A 23,413-nucleotide genomic window follows, 5' to 3' on the forward strand; every position below is an offset into this window, starting at 1 on the left:
AGGGAGAGGTCATACAAGAAAGGGTAAGAGAAACGGAATGAAAAGAGGGAAAAAGGGAAAACGAGAGGAGGAAAGAGAGAGGGAACAAAGGAGGAGGAAAGAGAGAGGAAATACGAAAGGGAATAAAAGAGGGAGATAAAAGAAGAGGGAAAAGAGAGATAAAAAAAAAGAGGGAAAGAAGAAACAAAAGAAGGAATTCAAGAGGGAAAGAGAGAGGGCCATCAAGAGAGAGACAACAGAGGGAATAAGAGTAGGAAAGAAAGAGTATAAAGAAGGGAAAGAAGGAAAACAAGAAAGGGAAAGAGAGAGGGCGTGACTCAGGTAGCCAGCCAGAGAGCGAGAAAGGGAGAGCAAGTACAGGGACACGGGAGAAAGGGGGAGGAGAGACAATGTTGGCAGGGGTGGTGGCAACAGAGGGAGCCAAGTTACTGAGCAAAGAGAGGGAGGGACGGTTCACCTCGAGTAGGTCATAGGTGTTTATTTTTATACCCCCTTCCTCTGGGCGGCTATGTGCACAATCGATTCGACCGAAGACTCCAAGATACAGACCGGAGGAGGAATAAGACGGACGGAGTGAATGGGTGAGCGAGTGACGAGTGAGTGAGGGAGAGGAGGGAGTCACTCATGTCAATCCGTACTCTATAACATGTCGGGGGCTTACACAATACACAAGTACTACATCCGATAAAGCTTTCGTAGAGGTTATTGTAGGTAGTTCCATGGGTAGTTTTATGAGTCTAATGATAGTTTGACAATAAATAATACTCTTGAGAAACCGAGTAATCTTTCTGGCCTTGAAATACTTGTTGTGAGAGCTAAAACGTCCGAGTATACGCCCCTTTTCAGTGACGTCTCGAGTATGGCTTTCTTTGAGGTAACGAATAACAGAAAACGGGCATTAGAGGTTCCTTAATCATGGCCAAGGGTAAGGTTTGGGGTTGGTGCATGTGGAGGCCGGTTGCGTAATGGGAGGGTTGCCGATCAATACCGCTGGGCCAAGGTGAGGCAGAGGGACATGTGGAGCGAGTATAAAGCAGGACAAAAAGCAGGAAGAAAAATATCATTAAGTGGCCGTTACAGCAAAAAGGAGAAAAATGAAAATGTAGATGTATACGGGGAACAACATTGCCAGATTGTCGTACTCAGCCTCTTATGTTTACCAACTTCTGACCCCAAAACTGTTTTCTGGGCCCCAATAAAGAGATTACTTATATTCATCGTTAAAACAGTTAATTCCTGATGTTTCTTGGCAATAGTTAGGCGTCAAAAACCGGTAAATACTATGCTCTGAGTACGATAGTATGGCAACGGTGACGGGGAAGAGCAAAAGATAGATGTAAATATTACGGGAATGTGAAAATATGAAAACAAAGTAAATATATATATGGGAAAACGTAAAAATGAAAACGGCCTTACACATTGAAAACAAGGATCAGGAAAGAAGTTAAAAGGGAAGTGGAACCAAGAATCGAAGAGCAAAAATAAATAAAATACAATAAATAAAAATACGAAAAACTGCTCTTGATAAGGTGAGAGAGGAAGAAGCCAGAAAAGGAGTGATTATATTCTTAGTTCCGGAGGTGTTTGGTGTTCTGATTCTTAAGTGATTACAAAAATAGGTTGAAAAATATCATTAAGAGGAGGGAACGAAACACACATACCCCCTTCCCCACCTCCCCCCCCCCCCCGTACAGAACACCCTCCCCCTCTCCCTCCCACCCCCACACCAACACCCACACACATAAACACATACCCCGTTAGAAGGAATTAAGGTAAAAGAGGGTAGTGTACGATATCATAAGAAACGGAACCAGGAAACGAACAGAAAGTATAAAAAAAGGCACTAAAATCTTCTGCTCTTGAATAGGTGATAGAGGAAGACAGCGAAAAACGATTAAATGTTTCGTTGCGGAGGTGTTTCATTTTTGTGATTTTTAAGTGAGTGCAAAAAGCAGGTAGAAAAATGTCATTAAGAGTGGCCGTTACAGCAGAGAGGAGAGGAAAGGTAAACACACACACACACACACACACACACACACACACACACACACACACACAGGCGGAAAATGAGAGCGGCCGTTACCGTACAAGAGGATACCTTACACATTGAAAATAAGGATCAAGAGAACTTAAAAGGAAGAAATCAAAGGTAAAAGAACCAGGAATCGAAGTTTTAAAGAAAATGCAAATATTGATGCTCTTGAAAAGTTAACAGAGGAAGAAACTAGAAAATTAAAGTGATTATATTCTTCGTTCCGGAAGCGACTGATCCTCTGATTCATAAACCGCAAACAGGATGGAGAAAAAAAAATTAAGCGAAGGTAAATCTAAACCGTGCCGGGAATATCTGCTTATGATTACACAGAAGGAACCTTGGACTACAATCTTAAGGCCTTTTTTTGCTTCTCTTAACGACTTGCTGCCGCTGACATTGCTTGCGTGTCACGAAGAGCGAAAGCCTCGAGTCACTAAAAATAGCACAAAGCCTTTATAAATACGAGCTCTCGATCACACGACCACACGACTCCGAGGGTAAGAGAGAAGGAAAAAAGAGAGAGGAAAAATAGAATAAAAGGGGATGTCTACGTATTTATAGAGGAAAGAAAATGTTTGGCATGCGTATAGAAGGAAGAGAAAGGAAGTGAAAGGGAAGCGAATAAGATAAAAAAAAAGGAAAAGAAAGGAAAGGAAAGAATGCGAAGATAAAAAAGTAAAAGAAAGGAAACGAAAGAAAACGAACAAAGTAAAAGAGGAAAAGAAAGGAAATGAAAGAAAACGAACAAGATAAAAAAGGAAAAGAACAGAAATGAAAGAATGCGAAAATAAAAAAAGGAAAAGAAAGGAAATGAAAGACAGCGAACAAGAAAAAAAGGAAAAGAGAGGAAATGAAAAAATGCGAAGATAAAAAAAAAGAAAGGAGAGGAAAGAAAGCGTGCATGATTAAAAAGGAAAAAAAAAGAAAAGAAAGGAAGTGAAAGAAAGTAAGCAAGGAAAAGCAAGATTGCCAGCATGAACCACAGCCGCCAGAAAAGGTGTGTGAAGCAAGATAAAGATTAAGATAGCCCGAGATGGCAACACTATCAAAAGAATCAGCTGAGAGTTCAATAATCCAATAAATGTGGAATTCAAGACACACACACACACACACACACACACACACACACACACACACACACACACACACACACGGAGGCGGGAAATGCACCCCCCAAAAAAGCAAACAAACACGTTCATTAGTCTCAGTCAAATTCCTAAAAATAAACTCGGATATATCAGTGAACGAGGGGAAGGGTACACACACACACACACACACACACACACACACACACACACACACACACACAAAGGGAGACAAAACAAAATTAATCCTGTCCATAGGCAAACAGGGAAGCATGAATAAACTACACACACACACACACACACACACACAAAGGGAGACACGAAACAACCTTAATCTTGTCCATATGCAAACAGGGACGCATGAATAAACAATACCCACACACACACACAACACCTCCCCCCCCCCACACCCACCTACCCCCCTCCCTCCCACACCCACATACCACGTTAGGCGGCAGTTTCTTCCCCGGCAGGTACTTGACGTTCTCGTGCGTGGTGTTGATGATCTCCGTCAGCTTCCTGCCGTCCACCATCTCCTCGTACACGTACATCTTGACCTCATTGTCGAACTGGTCGAACTTGGTCACGTTGTTCCCCACGATCTTGGCGATGGCTGACCCCCTGAGGTGACACACGGGGAGGAGAGAAAATGAAACTGTAGACGTATACGAGGAAGAGAAAAAATGTTGATATTACGGGAAAGCGAAAATATGAAAACAATGTAAATGTATATATGGGAATGTGTAAAAAAAATAATGAAAACTAGATATAAACGAGCGAGGTAACATGAAAACCACTGCTGGTATATACAGAAATGAGAAAAATGAGGATACTGTATATAAGTGTGATAGAAAACATATGTATGATTAATGAATGCGTAAATTAAAGAAATATGAATGAGAAAATGACAAAAAAGAAAGGGAAAATGAAAAAAAGAATGAGAAAACGATAAAAAGTGATATATTGTTGCTTAGTCAGTATATTTTAATTGATTTATTATGACACGTAAGAGAAAAAAAATGAAAATATTGTAGATGAAAATGATAAATGTGATAAAAAAATGAATGATTGATTAATTAGTTTTTACTGATTAAAAGGCCGACTGATTATTTGTTATATGTTTCAACGTGAAATGCGCGGCAAAGTGGCACATAATAAGGTAAAGGAGAACTAATTAGGTGAAATTAAATAAAACAATTGGATGCGGAATTAATCTGTCTGAGTGACTGGTTGTTTTTGTTAATTAGACTGATTAGCTGATCGTCTAATTCATCAGGTATCTCAAGGTTGTGTGACGGGAGGGGAGCGGCAGGGAAGATAATTATGGCTCAGGTAAAATATGGGAAAGTAAACATATCAGGTGAATGGATACTTAATGAGTCATGAGTCACTTGAATGATTGGTGTGAGTGTTTCAAGGCTGAGCAAGGATAAGAGGATGCCATGGGATGATAAGGTGACAGGAGGCAATTAGCTAATGAGTATTATCTTGACAACAGTTGACAATACACTCGTTCCTGTCCTGTTGTAAAGAAGATATAATTATGGAGAGTGAGTCAAAGGTGATGGATAAAAATGAACAACGATGGGCTTTTTTTTATTATTGTTTCCTTTTTTTGTGAACTTGAGCTGTCTCCTTTGTTGCAAAAAAAAAATGGATGGCTTCCTGATAACAGCTGACTTCTGTATTGCAAAAAGGCAAGAACGGTAGGCAAGTTATATTAAAGTATTCGCATATAGAAGTAACAGGTTGTAATTATCGTAGGTAAATGTGTAAAGAGTGATGGTCGGCAATGAATGACAGAGTGGATAAAGTTGACCCTTCATTAGACAGGTTAGATAGGTAGTGAATGTGTGAACGGTGATGGTTGGCGATACTTAACAAGGGTAAAAAAAAAAAAATAATAATAATAATAATAATAGTGATAATTCCTGACAACGGATGACCCACTATCGTCTTCAAACATACATAATGGGTTAGAGTACTGTACAAAATCTAAAAGTGGGAAAAAGTGATGCTATCTCGTCACGTGAAAGCATAAATTCCTGGGAACACAACTTGATATAGATGCATTGGAAGTTGCTATATAATCTTTACATAGCTAGCTAGGAAGTTGTAGAGAGGAAGTAAAAGTGTGTAAAGTGAAGTTATCTCATTAATTAAATCTCTCAGGTGTTAAAAGGATACCTGAGGACATAACATAGATGGACAGTAACTTGTTTTTAGTCCCTTTATAGATAGTTAGTAAATTGTAAAAAGGGGTAAAAGTGGATGATTGATTGATTATTTGAGCGTTCATCTTGGCGCCGCAACAGTTGGGTCATATGGGGCCGAATTTAACACAGAACTATTATACTCTAAAACAATAAAACCGGAAAAACATCAATAAAACTCTATAGAATCAGTTAAAAATTAAAAGCATGGGGTAAAATTGGAAAAAAATTAAGGTAGCTCGTCATGAAGTAAGTTTCTCAGGTGTGAAAAAGATACCTAGGAACATAACCAGACATAGATGTTTAGTTACTTGCCCTTAACCCTTCCATGGCGAGTGTGAAGTAAAAACATGTGGAGGTAAAGGTGTGTTAGCTAATGACTTGTTTCTCCGCTGATGCTATCTCGACAACAGGTAATCCCATCAGGTGTGAGAGGACACGTGGGTTACATAACTTGGAGAGGAGGAGATGGACAGCAACCTAACCCTAACCCTACCGCAGTTGATCCTATCGTCGTTGATTAAAAAATAACACCAGTGAAAGATCAGGTACAGGTGTGGTGTTTACGGATTTATTGTGACACATGAATGGGGAAAAAATGAAACTGTAGATGAAATGAAAAAATAAATGAAAACTGAACGTACGAGTAGATGAAAATTAAAAAGATGAAAACTGTACGTAGATGAAAATGAAAAAAATGAAAGTACGGCAGATGAAAATAAAAAAAAAAAGAATCCTGTACGTAGAAAGTCGTAGATGAAAATGAAATGTAAGAAATAAACATTGCAGCTGAAACTTAAAAAAAATGAAGCCTGTACGTAGATAAAAAATGAAAAAAAAAAATGTAGCCTACATGGGTGAAAATGAAAAAAAATTAAAACTGTACGTAGATGAAAATGAAAAAAGAAAAGAAAACTACTTGGGTGAAAATGAAAAAAATGAAATCTGCACGTAAATGAAAATGAAAATAAAATATAACTGCACGTAGATGAAAATGAAGAAAATGAAAACACCACAGACGAAAATGACCTCACCCGAAATGACAATGCACCTACACAAGAGACCTTCATAAGAATCACACCATCACACCACGTTGTCTTATCTTCTCGTTAATCAAAGGTTTGAGGTGAGATCAAAGTCCCTATCACTTACCTGTTGACCCTTTCACTTACCTTTTGTTTCCACAGCACCGCCCTTGAAGACGAGTGCTGTGCAGGGAGCGAACTACAGCATGCAGCAGGAGCAACAGCGGTGGTAGTGCAGCAGAGGTAGCATGAGTAGATTGTTCTTGTTACTACTACTTCGGTGATAGGCAAGGAAGCAGGCACTAGCAGATGGCAGCAGAGGTATAGACTAGGCTAGCATGCAGATTCCTCCTCCTTCTACTCCTGCTCAAGCTACATGCAATTCCTAGACTACGTGTGTACTAAAGACTATCGGATTCCTTCTCCTTATCCTGGTCAAGCTACTCGTACATGCAATACCTGGGTTACGAGTGTGCTATATCGACTATCGGATTCCGTCTTCTTCTCCTCCTGCTCAAGCTACATGCAATTCCTAGGCTACGTGTGTACTAAAGACTATCGGATTCCTTCTCCTTGTCCTGGTCAAGCTACATGCAAAACCTAGTATACGTGGGCACTGAATACTACATCGGCTAATTTCTGTAACTTTCAAGACCAATATTTTCCATTTTATTTTTCGTTTTCATCGCCAACACGCAGACATTTCTTACTTCCTTTCAACTTTTTTTTCTGTCTTGCTCATTCTCGATTTGTGGCTCTTTCTTTCTCGTTCTTAAATGAAACATGTGGAGGTGAAGCTTTGTACGGTAATGACTTAATTGCTTCGCCGCTGCTATCTCGACAACTGGTAATCCCATCACCCAATTGGTTCTACAACAATTTTAGCGTCAAACTCATTTATTCATTCTACATTTGCGGCTCTTTCCTTCTCACCAATAAATTTTGTAAGCATTTTTAGTGTCCTGTTCATCAATAGCTTCGGCAATCTAAGCGTCATCTTCATTTTCATCCTTCAAATTATTTCTTCAGAATTTTAGCGCCATCTCCATTACAATCTCTCAAATTGGTTGGGTATCTTTACTAATCGCTATACTTGAGCCGGCGATAACTTTCCTTACTCTTCATCTCACGGGTCAAACTCTGGCTGGATCAATGGTATACACTCTCTACTTCTAACCAAAGTTCCCCAGTTCGCGCCCCACAAATTGGTTATCTTTACTAACCGCGAAACTTGTGGCGGTGATAACTTTCCTAACTCTTCATTTCACGAGTCGAAATTTGGGTGGATGAGTGATAAGACCCTCTACTTTTAACCTAATGCTCTCCAGTTCGCACCCCCGCTCCTCGCTTCCACTGAATTAAAAAGCCCATTGCACTCTGGATACGATCTTTTCCACGCTCCTAATGCACTCTCACGATACTAAAGACGTGACCTTTCATATTTATTGCGATGTTTACCAGTCTGACCTCTGATTTTGACCCTTATAGCCTTGTAGTATTCGAACCCACATAGTTAAAGTATTTTGGTGGGGAAGAACACGCTCTCTCACACTAACTTAACTAGGACCTGTATTCTCAAACGTATCGGGATCTTTGTAGTACGCCTATTTAAAAAGCCTCTCGTGGTCGTTGCTAGGATATCCAGGGACTAATTTTGTGATGCCAGTGATAGTTTTCCCCGACTTCTGCATCATCATAGCGAGCTTTTTTTTTTCATAGCGGGCTTTTTTTCACGTTTCCTTTTTTTATGCCTTTGAACTGACTCCTCTGCTGTTAAAAAAAAAAAAATTAATGGGAAATAACACCAATGAATATCCGATTAATCAAATGTGTGGCTTTGGGAAACAATCGTAATGTGAGCCCGATAGGTTAAGGAATTTGAACCCAGGACTGAACCTAACCTAACTTGCTCACCCCTGATATTATTTTCACACCGTCAGTGCCTGTACGTCCCTCGGGTGACATTATCTACAGGCTACATACAGTTGAAGGAGAACAGGTAAGAGTTTCACACCTTAACCTTTCCTAACACTCCACAGGTAACCACAAGGCCGAGGAGCAAGAACGAGGAAGGAAAGCCAATACAATTTTAACTTCCGTATTATCGATAAAATGTATTGAGAGAGAGAGAGAGAGAGAGAGAGAGAGAGAGAGAGAGAGAGAGAGAGAGAGAGAGAGAGAGAGAGAGAGAGGAAATGGCGGAGAAAAGAGAAAGAAGAAAGGAAATGAGATAAAGGATAATGGAAAAGAGGACATACGGGAAAATTGAAGAGAAACGGGGAGAGAGAGAGAGAGAGAGAGAGAGAGAGAGAGAGAGAGAGAGAGAGAGAGAGAGAGTAAATAAACCTTGGACAAAAAAAAAAGAAGTGAGGCGTGACAGCTTTCGTTTGTATTCGGCCTTCACGACAGAACAAGGGTGATGATTATGATGATGGCGATGATAATGATGATGATGATGGTGGTGATGATGACGCCGCGACCCTCTCAGGAGAAAACAAACACGAGGCCAATGACAGTAAGAATGGAGAGGAGGAGGAGGAGGAGGAAAAGAAAACAGAAAATGGAAGACACGAGATAAGAAAAGAAGGGAAGTGTTTGAATCTTATCGTGGAAAACGGGAAGATAATGAACAAAACAGAGGGGCTAACAGTAAGATAATAAACAGGATAGTAAAAACGTAGATGACAATTAAATATATAAATGTAGAAAACAGAGGAGTAGCTAACAGAAAATAATAAATAGAATAAGGAACGGGAAGATATTAAGTGAACAAAACAGAGGAGTAGCTAACAGGAAGAAATTAAAAAAAAGGAAAAGGAACAGGAGTAAAATGAACAGGAAGATACTAAATGAACAAAAGAGATAATGAACAAAACAAATGATAAATGAACACAACAAAGGCGTAGCTATAAATAAACCTTCTCATAGCTATAAAAAGGATTAAATGCAAAAAGAAAACTAGATAAGAGAAAGAAACAATGTAGATAACCACGAAAGAAACAACACCCACTAGATAAACAATACTAGATAGATGAAAAAATGTATATATAACAGAAGCAAAATTGAATATAATAAGAAGTAGCTCAACGCAGGCCTCACCATAACTACATAAGGAGTAAAGAGGAGAATGACACTAAATAAAAGAAAGAGTATTGACATTAACTTTACTGTAAGACATAGCAGGAGTGACTTCCGCTTAATATCGTCTTTTAACAATTCCACCACCACCACCATCACCACCACAAAAAAAAGACAAATCAAACCAACACCACCATCACCACCACCACCACGGAAGAGAGACATCACCTTCACCACCATCAACACCACTTTTTTTTTTTTACATCAAAGGATGCGGCTCAAGGGCGACAAAAAGAGTACAAAAAAAAAAGCCCGCTACTCGCTGCTTCCACAAAAGTAAAGAGTAACCAAAAGAAAGGTCAATTGATCTTAGGTTGGAGACAAACCTAGCCATCACAACCTCCACCACCATCACTACACGGAAGTCAAACCTAAAATCACCATCACCATCACCACCACCACCACCACGGAAGAGAGACATCACCTACACCACCATCGCCAACACTTACGAGACATTATCACTTCCACCACCATCACTACACGGAAGAAACAAACCTAACATTATCACCAGCAACATCACCACGAAGGAGACACAGCCGGAGCAAAATAGTGCCATAGAGTCGCTTAATATTTGTCCCTCACCCAAGCAATGACCTTGAGAGAGAGAGAGAGAGAGAGAGAGAGAGAGAGAGAGAGAGAGAGAGAGAGAGAGAGACTACACCACCAACTCCACCTCCATCACCTCTTTATATCAACACCCACCACCACCACCTTCACCACCACTGGGAAAGTCGCCAGGACCAATATTACTATGTGACTATTATTACTATGAGTCTACTATTACTTCTTGCTTTGTGTGAACGCCACGAACTAGTTAGTATTATGATCTTAGGAACCACATTCGAAGTATTCATTTTTTTTAGCTACATCGTAAACAAGAGAATATCAATCAATCAATCAGATATTCGTCCAAGCAGTCAATCATTCAAGCCAATCGACCAATCAAGAAATCAATAAATTATTCATCCAGTTAGCCAATCAAGCTATTTTTCACTTAGTCAATCAATTTACATTCATACCATCATATAATCAGGGCATCTATCAATCAATCAACCGGTCAGTCAGTCAATCAAACCAATTAACAATGGAATCAATTAGTCGACTATCTATCCAGTCAGCAAACTATAGCTCAATCAAACAATCAAAACATCATTCATTTTGGAGTTCAGTCAATCAAACTCTCAAACCAACAATTCAAAAAACACCTAAAGATAATACAGGAAAAGTGAGGCCATAAATCGATATCCCATTAGATACCCTACCACAACACGTTACTAATTTAAAATAATATCAGGACAGCCAATAACGAAGGTCTTAGAGTAAGATAACAAGAGATACGGAAAGTGCACCATGCTACGACGTTATCTCTCCGCCACACACACAAAAACTTACAAGGTAGAGCGGAACTACTATCATCGTAAATCAAGGTCGTGTAGCGAGTACGATAACGACTGACATGAGAGGCTGCTGAGTAGATGTTGTTTTCATGGTCAGAAGCAGATTATTGTTGTACTTTGGGCGTCGTATGTTTTGTTTTGATTTTCACTCCTTTTTTTTGTTATTTTTTCCTGATTCTTGTAGTGAACACGATAATGACTGATATATAATGCTGCTCAGTAGATGCTGTTTTTATTGGCATATGTATTTTGTTATTGTAATTTTAAGCGTCCTCTCCTTTCTTTTTTTTTATTTTCTTTACTCACTTTCTTGTTAGTTTTTACTCTAATTCTTTTTTTTTCGTTGTTGTTGTTGTTGTTGTTGTACTGTAAGCATCCCCTCTATTTTTCTTTCTTCTTCACCACCTTCTTGTTATTGTTCTAATGCATATCCTTCTCCTCTTCGTATTGTTAGTTTCATTATTGTTATCGTCGACATCATTATAATACTTCATTATCCAAAATCCACAACATTTATCAATTAAAATCATGATACGTGCAATGGCGATAAAAACAAAGGTACAAAAACCTTCAAAATACCGCAAGAGTAGAATTTCCTTAATTAATCTGCTACAAGGAAAAAAAATGGGTAAATATCAATGAACCACTCTATAAGGTCTTCCAGTAGCTAACTCAAGGATAAGACCAGGCAAAAAAAAGTGCCGTTACAACAAACCTCATCTAGTGTTACGTTGTTTTGATAGTATTATGCAGACGTACTTAGGTATGCAACACACACACACACACACACACACACACACACACACACAACCCTGAATGAGCTCTATAATATTATTGTCACGTAATGTAAACAATCCTGCAGTCGATAATTTTATATTTTCTCTCCCACGTGTGTGTGTGTGTGTGTGTGTGTGTTTCTCTAATGCCTATAATTTGAGAGAGAGAGAGAGAGAGAGAGAGAGAGAGAGAGAGAGAGAGAGAGAGAGAGAGTGTGTGTGTTTGTGAGAAAGCCGGATCTAACTAGTCTCTTTCTTTAAGCCTATCAGAGAGAGAGAGAGAGAGAGAGAGAGAGAGAGAGAGAGAGAGAGAGAGAGAGAGAGAGAGAGAGACTTAATAACCGTACCCATACATACATACATACATACACACACACACACACCGTCAATTACTATACCTTATCGACCTGTACAATCTCCCGTCCTGTCTATCTATCTATTCAGTTACACACAATAACAACCTCTGAACCAAGTTTCTCAAATGAGCAAATATGTGTGTAGTAGTAGTAAATGTGTGCGTGTGTGTAGTAGTAGTAGTAGTAGTAGTAGTAGTAAGAAGAAGAAGAAGAAGAAGAAGAAGAAGAAGAAGAAGAGGAAGAAGAAGAAGAAGAAGAAGAAGAAGAAGAAGAAGAAGAAAAAAAAATAAGGAGGAAAAAGATGAAACAATTTTGAAAGCGCGCTATACACGTTCAAATGCTGAACAAAATGAATGCTTCTAAAACTAAAAAATAAATTAAAGACAAAAAAATACAACTTTGCCTGAGTGAACAAAATACTGAGACACCAAACGCCATCTAGTGAACGGCAGCATCCTAACTAACGGCGTAAAAAAAAAAAAATAATAATAAATAAATAAATAAAAATAAGAAAGCATTAACCAGGTAGTCCTTTTCTCTCCCTTTCTCCCCTGTTGTTAAGTCTGTCTGTATACCTTGTTACCAGTAGCCACAAGGAACTTACGACTTAGACTTTGCGTAAGACTAAGGTAAACGGTTCATTGACTACGCGTTTTTTCCTGGCACAAGGCAATCAACAACCTCGTATATTTTTGTCTAGATTAGCGGAAATAACAGACAAAGAAATGAAAGGATGAATATAAACGGTATGATGTTTTCTCCGTTTATAGCATCGCCTTCCATGGTCAAGCAAGGTCACCCATCACATTCCAGCCATATACGCTTCCTTTTTTCTTGGATGGAGAGGTGTCAAGTAGTTTTTGCTCTCTCTCTCTCTCTCTCTCTCTCTCTCTGAACTAAATTACTTTTTTTTTAATATAGACTACATACCTCCATTATAGTCACTCTCTCTCTCTCTCTCTCTCTCTCTCTCTCTCTCTCTCTCTCTGAACTAAATTACTTTTTTTTTTAATATAGACTACATACCTCCATTATAGTCTCTCTCTCTCTCTCTCTCTCTCTCTCTCTCTCGCTGCTGGGGGCGGTGTCTGGCTGGCGACTAACCTGCCTGCCTACCTGTGCTATCTACTTGCCTTATACCTACTCACTCACCTTGCGTCCCCCTTCCACCCAGCCCCTGCCCCCCCTGCCCCCCTCTCTCTCTCCTTCCCTCCATCTAGCAAACGTCCTTGCCTTCTCTCTTCGTCTCTCCCTCCTTCCTCCATTACGACGCACGTTTTTGTATTTCTCTCTCTCTCTCTCTCTCTCTCTCTCTCTCTCTCTCTCTCTCTCTCTCTTAGGATGAGGAATGTCTTAAAGGTTACTGCTACTACTACTGCCCATTGCCACCCGACACTGGAACCCCTACTACTACTACTACTACTACTACTACTACTACTACTACTACTACTACTACACGTAACTTCTATTAGCTCATTAGGTAAGCTGGCGATCAGAGTCTATTATCGTACGAATTGCTTATTATTACAAAGGCAGACAGTAACAGTCGGTAGTGGATGTCAATAAACGGCATTAATATCTAAGTTGTTTAATACGCCTGTGTCTGTGTGTCTGTCTGTCTATCTCTCTTCCTGCTTGCTTGTGTCAATATCTCTTTTTCTCTGTCGGATTTGGAAATGGCAGTGGAATGTTATTTTTTAAGATACAAGGGAACAAAATCAAGTATAGAGAAAAAGAGAAACCAGGGGACGAAAAAGCCTCTCCAAATAAAGAGGAAAAAGGTAGAGATTTACAGAAAAGGCAGAGAACAACAAATTACGTGTCTCTGGGTGTCTATTCTTTACCTTCCTGTTATTTTATTTTCGTCATTGAGTAACTGTGACAATGTTTACGGTGTCCAGTACCTACTCACCTTACCTTGCACACACACACACACACACACACACGTTCCAACCTTCGTCTTGTCTACCAGGAAATAAATTGGACCAAGAGAGAGAGAGAGAGAGAGAGAGAGAGAGAGAGAGAGAAGTATAAAGCTTTTCTCGTTCAGATTTCCATTCGCCTTTACGTTACATAACCACCCGTCCTTGGTCTGCCTCCTGCTCACCCTGACCTACACTAACGCCAACTCAAAAGGATATGCCGCTCTTAGAGGAGGAAGAGATGGATGGAGGCATAAATAGCTTGATGGCCAGTCATTCTCACGGTAAAACTTGAAGATGGTGGTGATGGAGGAGGAAGGAGAAGGGGGAGAGAGGCATGGTGGAAGTGTGGCAGGTTTTAATGAAGCCTTATATCACGCTTGTCAGTGAGCGTGAGAGGGAGAGCGGAATGAGATAGTGGTGAGTGGGTGGGAAAGTGGAGAAGAGAGGGAGTGTGGAGGAAGAGTGGAAGGAGAGAGAGTGATGTGAGAGAGGGAGAAGGCCACTTCAGCAGGCTCTCTGACCGCCACACACTATAGATATTTACCTCACGTTTACCTCCGATAGAAGGCCATCAAACTATTTTTCTTCTTTACCTGGTTAGCTAATATTTCGTTGGATTATTATTTATTTTTACTTACCGATTACCTGATGGATGAGACACGAGAGTCAGCCAATTAGACCAACACAACAATATAAACATACTGTTATACGTTCGACTTTTTTCCCATATAATTTTCAATCCCATACTTTTTTTTACATAAGATGGTTTGAGTTATCTCTCAACCCACAGCTAATACAACTTATACAAGAGCTACACTTTATAGCATATCTGAAGGTCAAAGTGCTGGGTTTTTTTTTCCATTTTTTTTTTTTTTAGTATTTCTACGTATCTTATCTTTTTCCTACTTCTTTAGTGCAGAGTTCAAATGTTTATTATCCGTTACACATGATAAAGGAAAGGTGAGTATTACATAATAAAAAGATCGGATTCTGCAGTGTATTTTTTATGTAGCTAGTTTCTTTGGCATTAAGTTACTATGTACGCTCTCCTCTGTATGATAACGGGTATGTACGTACGTATGATTACTATCTTTATTATCTGGCGTTTGGCCTTGGTGAGTGTTGCTATACACAACACGCATACTGCATGCACAGATGGGCCAATCATAGCACAGGTGTAGGTGCAGGCGACACACACACACACACACACACACACACACACACACACACACACACACACTGCATAATATTCGTACTCCCGATACATCTTGTTGACATATAAATGCATATCTAGAATTTATATTTCAAATCAAATAAATTTACATAGGAATAGACTACATAACTGTCACCCCCCCCCCCTTCTCTCTCTCTCTCAATACGGGCGTGGGTGCGGGTGTCTGGATCTACCAAACTAAGCCTAAGGTAACAGGTAGGTAGGCTTAACTGCATTTTTTCTACCTTTCCGCAAGAGGCAGCCGTCGACAGCACGCGAACTGACCTGGAGACATGTGATGGCCTACTTTCTACTACTCTGACAATAATAATAATAATAATAATAATAATAATAATAATAATAATAATAATAATAATAATAATATGAAGAAAAAGAAGAAGAAACAATAAAGAAGAAAAAGAAGATACTTGCAATTAAGCCCACCATTTTCCTGTAACGAAACTTTGGACAGGTAATCTATTATCCAAGTATCTAGTCTCCCAAACTTATGTAAACTTGAGGGAATATGTCGCCGTTCTCATCCTAACACACGACCAAGATTTAGTAATACCGTTACCATTCCCCATCTTGAGAACGATACTCCCTGTGACGAGACTTTGACCAGGTAATCTAGTATTTAGGTATCTATAGGCTTTTAAACTTATGCAAACCAACAAATATATATATATATATATATATATATATATATATATATATATATATATATATATATATATATATATATATATATATATATATATATATATATATATCGTCGTTCTCACCCGTAACACACGACCACGCAGTAATACCGTTATCATCCCCCATCTTAAAAACAATCATAATATATCTAGTCGGTTTTCAGACGCCAGCTCACCCGCAAGAGCCCACAAGTGTCTAACTGCACACACGTGGCAGCTACACTATTATCGAAGAGGAATGAACGGCGGCTCTACCTAGCGTTTCTACTTTTGTTATGTAATTGTTGATGTGGCTAAAGTAAACTTCCGCTGTGGCCAGATGTAGTTATTTTGTCTTTGTTACTACGATGGAGGTTACTTGTAGTGCTGGGATAGCCTGGTCTTGTGGACTCTTTTCCCTTTTCAAATTCATTAAATATAAGATCTTCATAGGTACGTGAAAGGTTCATTGTTCTATGAGACGTGTGTGCTTCAAATAGAGCGAAGAGCGTCGTCGCCACGTCACACACACACACACACACACACACACACACACGGAGCAGCTTCAAAAATCAATAGTACTGCAACACGTGGCTACACAAAAGCAGAGGGATTGAAACAAGAGACAACGTCCTTACAACCAATTTAAGGCTGCCAAGGACAAGACCTATCCCAGCCCTGTCAGATTCCAGTTACACCTCAAACATTGGGTCCAAGGGTCATTTCCCAGGATTTTTACATTTTTAATGGCTATGGCACGATTTCTTGATATAACGAGGACAATTACAAGAAGGATTAAAAATCTGAAATATGCTCCAAATTGATTCATGAATAGATTCGGAGCTAGGGAGAAGTACTGAGCTAAGGCCCCGGAAGCCCTCCCCTGACGGCCGCCGCCTCTGCCAAGGTCTGTCAAGAGATCTTTACGGACAAATGTCATGCTGAAGAGGGAAGGGGAAAATTCACTACTGTCTATCTCTGGGGTCAGCCAAAGCTCACTCTCTATTATATCTGGATTATATCTTGTCAAGAGGAGGTGTCATTGAACTATTCCACTATTCATGCTGCATAAATTTATTGATTATAATCTGAGGTAAACATGATACAGGCGTGGTGGAAGTGAATCAGATGGCGGGGGTGAGAAGGGTTAGGGTGAAAAGAGTTGGGGTGAGGAGAGAACAAAGACAGGGAGGATGTGATGAATAATGGGAGAAGGGTTCAATGCACACGCTGTTGCTAGGTAGACTCTAACATAGGTACCCAACCTTTCCTGTCACCCTCCCTTGTTATGTTTGTGTAGACCTTATTCACTATATTAGCCACACACACACACACACACACACACACACACACACACACACAATAAAAGATTAACAAGCATCCCGTCACTTGAGTAGTTACCGTTGTAAAGGCGGAAACAGTAAAAAAATGACAATCAATTCAACCATTATCTGCTGACATTACGTAAGGGTGCATGCGTGGAGAGCAACGAAATGGCAACGAACTACCAACTGTCCTCATCTGAAATCATTACTATCTACTGCAAAGGCGAAATAGTGTTGCAAAGACGCCGTATGGTACTCTGTTACGATTAAAAATGGATTATCTATGAACCACAAGCAACATCGCCACCCCGACGCCGCCACTGCCAGGACCAAGAACCCGGCATAGCACCGTGACTCAGGCCTTCCTCTAATTAAACAAGCGACTGCTGGGCTGAATTAATGCTGGAGAATCGCTGCATCACGTAAAGGATTAAAGTCCATGCTCTTAAACGTGTCAGGCTACCATTACGACTATTTTCTAAGGCCACCGATAAGACTGACTCGGTTTTCATGGGTGGTTTTCTAGCTCAGGGTGGAAGGGTCGTGCAAAACTACCACTACGATCACAAAATAGTCCATGAAAAGCCCAAGAATTCCTACAAGAGGCTTTTCAGACAGACGAACTGAGGTGCCGAGACGTTAACGAATAAGGGGCTAAGATGTAGGCGACCGGATTTTCATGGGTGGTTTTCTGGGTCAGGGTGGAAGGGACGTGCAAAACTATCACCAGAATCACAAAATAGTCCATGAAAAGCCCGAGAATTTCTATGAGAGGCTTTTCAGATAGACGAACTGAGGTGCCGAGACTAAGGGACTAAGATGTAAGGGGCCAATCCATACTCACTACACAAGCGCTTGGCCGGGGGATCATGCAAGCCACTCACCAGTTTCCAGAGCCCAGGATACAAATTTTCTTCTGAGATGACATGTCGATGGGGGTATTGGCGAGGACACGAGTGAGCACTGGCGGGGAGCGGGAGAACAGACGTCCACTTCCTACCTCCGTTAACTTACAACTGACCTTCGACCAGACACTCCTCACATTAGATAGCTGTATATAGGACCTTAAGATCATTGCCATCTATAACCCTTCTTCAGGAGTACTTCTAGACACTACACGACCCCCGAGACACAAAGAATAATGCGGAAATAAGGAAAAATTAAGGTAAACGGGAATATAAACAATCCTCGGGTATCGTCTGTAGAGGAAGCAGACGACACCTTGGGCCGTTCACGAGGGTCATTTTTGGGGTGCTATTACGAGAGGGTGCTGGTAGCCATCTCTTGCGGAGTTAATACCTACAATATGGGTTCTTTTTAGGTCCCAGAATACAGTGGAGTTAGAAATGACTTACGGAAAATAGAAAGGGGGGTCGAGGGGGGACAAGCTGGGCCGTTCACAGGGTCATTTTTGGATACTATTGACGACAGGGTAGCCATCTCTTGTGAAGTTGATACCTACAATATTGGTTCTTTTTAGGTCCCAGAATACAGTGGAGTTAGACATGACTTACGGAAAATATAAAGGGGGACAAGCCTATTCAACGCGGGCTGCTTGTAATGTTAAATAGGTGGGTGTTTGCAGGTAAATTGTCGACGAACTTAATTGTAACTCAAATTCACAGTGTATTTTGTCATTAATTCAGTCAGTCGAAGTTAAAATACGCCAGTAAAAAGAAGCCGAAGTATTGTGTGCACCGAAACTTACCAAAGGGGGAGGAACTAAACACTGAACAAGGACACATTTTAACACCTATTTTACTTACTTGCCAGGCTTACTTACTGTGTTGAGGTGCGTGATTCTGTTCTTCATGCTGGTCCACTGCAGCTCCTGGTCCTTCCATTGCTTGTCATCCTGTGTGTCTGGTGTGGTAAGGAAGGGAAAGTCGTGCCTCCATAAATATTGATAAATTTAACCTTTTTTACTTATTTGCCAGGCTTACTGTTCTTCACGTTGGTTCACTGCTGCCTCTAGTCCTTGGGTTCCTTCGTCATCCTGTGTGTCTGGTGTGGTAAGGAAGGGAAAGCTGTGCCTCCATAAATATTGATATTTTTAACCTCTTTACCTACTTGCCAGGCTTACTAACAGTGTTTAGGTGTGTGATTCTGTCCTTCATGTTGGTCCACTGTTGCTGGTCCTTGAATCCCATGTCATTGCGTGTGTCAGGTCTGGTGAGGAAGGGAAAGCCATGCCCGCGGAAGTGTATATCCTTGGAAGTGGAAGTTGGGAGACACCATTCTTCTTTTTCTTCTTTTGTATTGCCAGAAGGTCAGTATAACACCGTGCATTGTGTTAAGGTTACAGACTCTCTACCTAGTCTAAAATAGGAAGAGTAGGCTAATAAGTAATATATATCCCTTTGTCATAGTACGTAAAGGTAAAATTGGAGGCATACGCTGTAGCAGCGCGTGGCCTCTGTGCTCAGCTCCGTGACATTGGCCCTTGAGCCTGTGGTGGGAGGGAGCCTATTACCCTGAGACACAGGGCCAGTGTGACATCCGGGTTACCACAGTTTACCTTCCCCAGGTTTCCCCAGGTACCCATTTATCGACCAGCCCGAGAGGGAGGATGAACAGCTGGGTGATCTGCACGCCGACTGCCCAGGCCAGGATTTGAACCCAGGCCCACGGAGTAGAAGCCAGGCATGCTGACCACTAGACCACGGAGTACATAAGCCCACGTGAATATTCCTTTCCCGCCTTTCACCACCTTCCTGTTTTAACCTAGGTAGAGATTCTGTTACCTTAACTCAATGCATGGTGTTATACTGGCCTTCTGGCAATACACTTTTGACCCAATATCGCTGTTGGTGTAGCCTTTGGATCAGCGTTCGTCGTGTGATCCTGCCGAAAGAAGTAAAGCAGGGGGCAAACTTCCCTTTCTCACCTCAGTCAGGCCCACACTCATATCGAACTCCCCTGTCACTGTGGGGGACCCTGCCTCTCATTCTCATTCGTGTCCTCAAAACATTCTCATTATCCTGGAAAGCTAGATATTTCTTCCTCCCATTGCTCCTTGCTCTTTCAATTGGTACATTTACTACCTACATGTTGTCCTCTCCTCCTGTCTTTTCTTAACTGATTTTGCTCATCACCCATTATCCCATTTATTTCCACCATTTCACACAGCCTTTCTTTCATAATATACTGCAGAAAAATTTGCACTCTGTCTCGCACATGGCTGCTGACCTTTAGTTCTTCATTTCCTTTCTATTCATGTCTCTACCTTTGTGTATAGAGCCACTCTACTTTCATTCCAAGTTGCTGGCACTCTCTCTTCTCTCCATGTGTGTTTAAACAGCTTGTGCATTCCCTCAATTATTCCTTGACCACCCTCTCTAGGAAATTAGGTTAGGGATACCATCTGTACCATAGTTAAAGATGGAGATTTAAAATATATATGGTATGATGTTGAGTGTACAGGAGCTGCCTTGTATAGGCCAACCGGCCTCTTGCAGACTCCTTACGTTCTTATGTTCTTAAATAAGTTAGAGAAAATAAAGTGACATTTAGTTAGATTTAAAGTAATATTACAGATCCATGTTTTGATCTTCACTTTTGAAATCCTGTAATGAAGAGAATACCAAATTTATTGACAGTTACATTTTATTTGATTTATAATGGCATATTTTTTGCAGAGAATATTTTTTTTCGAGAAGCAGAAGTATAGTTGTAGTACCTGAACAGGATCTCTGTACTCATTAAGGAGGCAGTGCAGTTGCTACCACCCAATTTGGAAAGAAGAGGTAAATCACAAAGAATATCACTCAAGGCAGCAGAAGAAAAGGGAAGGATGGAATGGAAGCACTGGTCACCATGCAGCTCCGCTGGCTCAAGGATCAATTCTCCCAGGTGGTAACAAGGTGTTTTACTTCTCTGTGTTGTCCTTGTGTTCCCAAGCCACCTTATCCTAACATTTTATTATCAGCTCAGTGATATTTTGGATGTTAGAAAACTCAGAGCTGAAGAGGATGAAAGTTAATAGTTCACTTTGGAATTTTAAAATTTGTGGAGTTATTCTTGTATTTAGGTGAAAAATAGGGTTTGCTGCTTTCTCCTGATATATATATATATATATATATATATATATATATATATATATATATATATATATATATATATATATATAGATATATATATATATATATATATATATATATATATATATATATATATATATATATATTCATGTTATGCACTTAACATTTCCTAATTAACATGTATTTCTCTCCCTCATGGGGGACTTCATGGTGCAGTGGTTAGCACACTCGGCTCACAACCGAGAGAGCCTAGGTTCGATTCCTGGGCAGAGTGGAAAAATTTGGGCCGCTTTACCAATACCCTACGCCCCTGTCCACCCAGTAGTGAATGGGTACCAGGTATTAATCAGGGGTTGTGTCCCTTCTCCTATAATTCCTTCCCCTTCTGTCTCTCCCCGGCATATGACCACAGATGTTGCGCCGACTAAACGAAACTTTCCAAAACTTTCCTTTCTCTCCCTCATTTCTGTTATGGCTTGAATTATCTATTTCAGAGTGTTCAATGTTTCATATAAAACGGGGGAAGGAGGAACCTTTCACCTACTAGTCAGTCTTTCAGGCTATGCTTTAAGCAAATGATTTGACTCATTTGAACACACTCAGCATTTTGGGAGCAAGGACAGATGTCAGACTAGACCCCAGTGTAAAATGGCATGAACTGTAGAGGTAAAGGTTAGTTGGAGGTATATACATACTAAAGATGTGCATGGCCTTGGTGCTCATCTCCATCACATTGCCCCTTGAGCTTGTGACTGGAAATACCCATTACCCCAGGATACTGGGCCAATGTGACGCATAGGGAGGGCTGATAGTTGGTCTGGTGAATCTTTTAGTTGTTAAATCCTGAATCATAGCAAAAGTTGTCCTCTTTGCCATGCACTGTTATGAAGATAATGTACCTTGTCATCTTTCCTTTCACTTGGTAGTGTGTATATAAAGTTACAATAGCTTTGATGTCATGACGCCAGTCCATGCAGCCAATCTCTTGTCAATTCTTGCAGCTATAGTTGTGATTAATGCCTTGTAGCATGCAGCACGGTTTTGATTCAGTCACTTTTGTCTCCACAGTCTTGATCAGTCACAGCATACACATCATCACATTTTTGCTGTTTACCATCATTGGCTAGGGTATGTGTTGTTCCTGTTTATCTATTTATAAGGTATAAAGTCAACCAAGGTAAAATTTAAAAAAAAGGTCTATAATATGCTGGCCTAATGTACAGTTGATAAAGGCACTGAAGGACATAGATAAATTTTAGTCTGAGAGGTGTCTGTATACCCTTCTGAAAAAGTTAAAGTCACAGGGAGGAGGAAATGCAGACGTAGGACAGGGATTTCAGACTACTTTTTTGGGGGGGGAGGGATGTTGCCCATAGCACCAGTAGGCTTTCTTGTGAGGCTTGGTGGATGGCCCCAGCCAGTTAGTTGTTGTTGTTAAAGATTTTGTCCCTCCTCACAGAGGGACTTTGGGGCAGAGGGCTTTTGTCAGGTGACAGCCCACGAAGAGGGTACCGACAGACTGGCTTTATCAGGTTGCGTAAGCCAAACCGACCAAGCTGGTCTGTCGACGTGGCCTGGCATGTCTCTGAGCCTGTTAGTGGTGCAGGTGAATCTTATTTAAAGTGGCTGCCATGATTAACTTTTGCTAGACCTATACTGCTCCCTGGTGCTCCTCTTGACCAAAGTTGCTTTAGGATTGATTGAAGATCTGGACAGCATGTGGGTAAACTACCATCACTCGGCAGTGGTTGAAACTATGTCAAAGTCTGGCAGTGTGACTAGCCTAGGTTCTCCAGAGCAGCATGTCTGAGCAGACCATTCAGCCACTGCCTCCCCTGAAAGGAGAAAATATCTTATCTTTCACAAATACTGCCAAACACTATCCAGCATAGTTCCATGTCATCTAGTCATGTAGATTATCCACTAGTAATCTCTTACCACGATTTTAAGAGGACAGAAGAATTTATTAATATGAAAGTGAAAGAATTTAATAGTGGACAGGAAAGAAACATGTTCCTCAAGTTTCTGAGGTAGGTGTTATTTTTTATTTATTAATATCATTGCTGCTGAAATCCTGGAGGATGTAGTACAAAGGTGCAGTGTGGTCCATTCCTCTGGGTGAGTGTTCCTGCTACATTAGTGCTTTTCACTCTAATTGTTTAGTTTTTTTGGCACATTCAAACATATTTCAGGGCCACAACTGTT

At 40.5% G+C, this 23,413-nt stretch overlaps 1 protein-coding gene across 7 annotated transcripts in view; it reads right to left on the bottom strand.

The window, feature by feature from the left end:
* Positions 1 to 18,343, bottom strand: part of LOC126981522 (glycerol-3-phosphate dehydrogenase [NAD(+)], cytoplasmic-like) — a 37,452-nt gene extending 19,109 nt beyond the window's left edge. For 3 of the 7 annotated variants that reach the window (XM_050832707.1, XM_050832706.1, XM_050832705.1), the window contains exons 1-2: positions 18,053 to 18,343; positions 3,564 to 3,741 (exon numbers count right to left, since the gene is read on the bottom strand). In XM_050832707.1, the coding sequence (XP_050688664.1) occupies positions 3,564 to 3,741; positions 18,053 to 18,249 (375 nt within the window). In that variant the 5' untranslated portion in view covers positions 18,250 to 18,343. The remainder of the gene's footprint in view (positions 1 to 3,563; positions 3,742 to 18,052) is intronic. The other 4 variants (XM_050832710.1, XM_050832709.1, XM_050832711.1 and 1 more) reach the window with 3 other exon arrangements.
* Positions 18,344 to 23,413: the final 5,070 nt, after the last annotated feature.

The sequence above is a fragment of the Eriocheir sinensis genome, chromosome 48 (assembly GCF_024679095.1).
Source record: "Eriocheir sinensis breed Jianghai 21 chromosome 48, ASM2467909v1, whole genome shotgun sequence".
NCBI lineage: Eukaryota > Metazoa > Arthropoda > Malacostraca > Decapoda > Varunidae > Eriocheir > Eriocheir sinensis.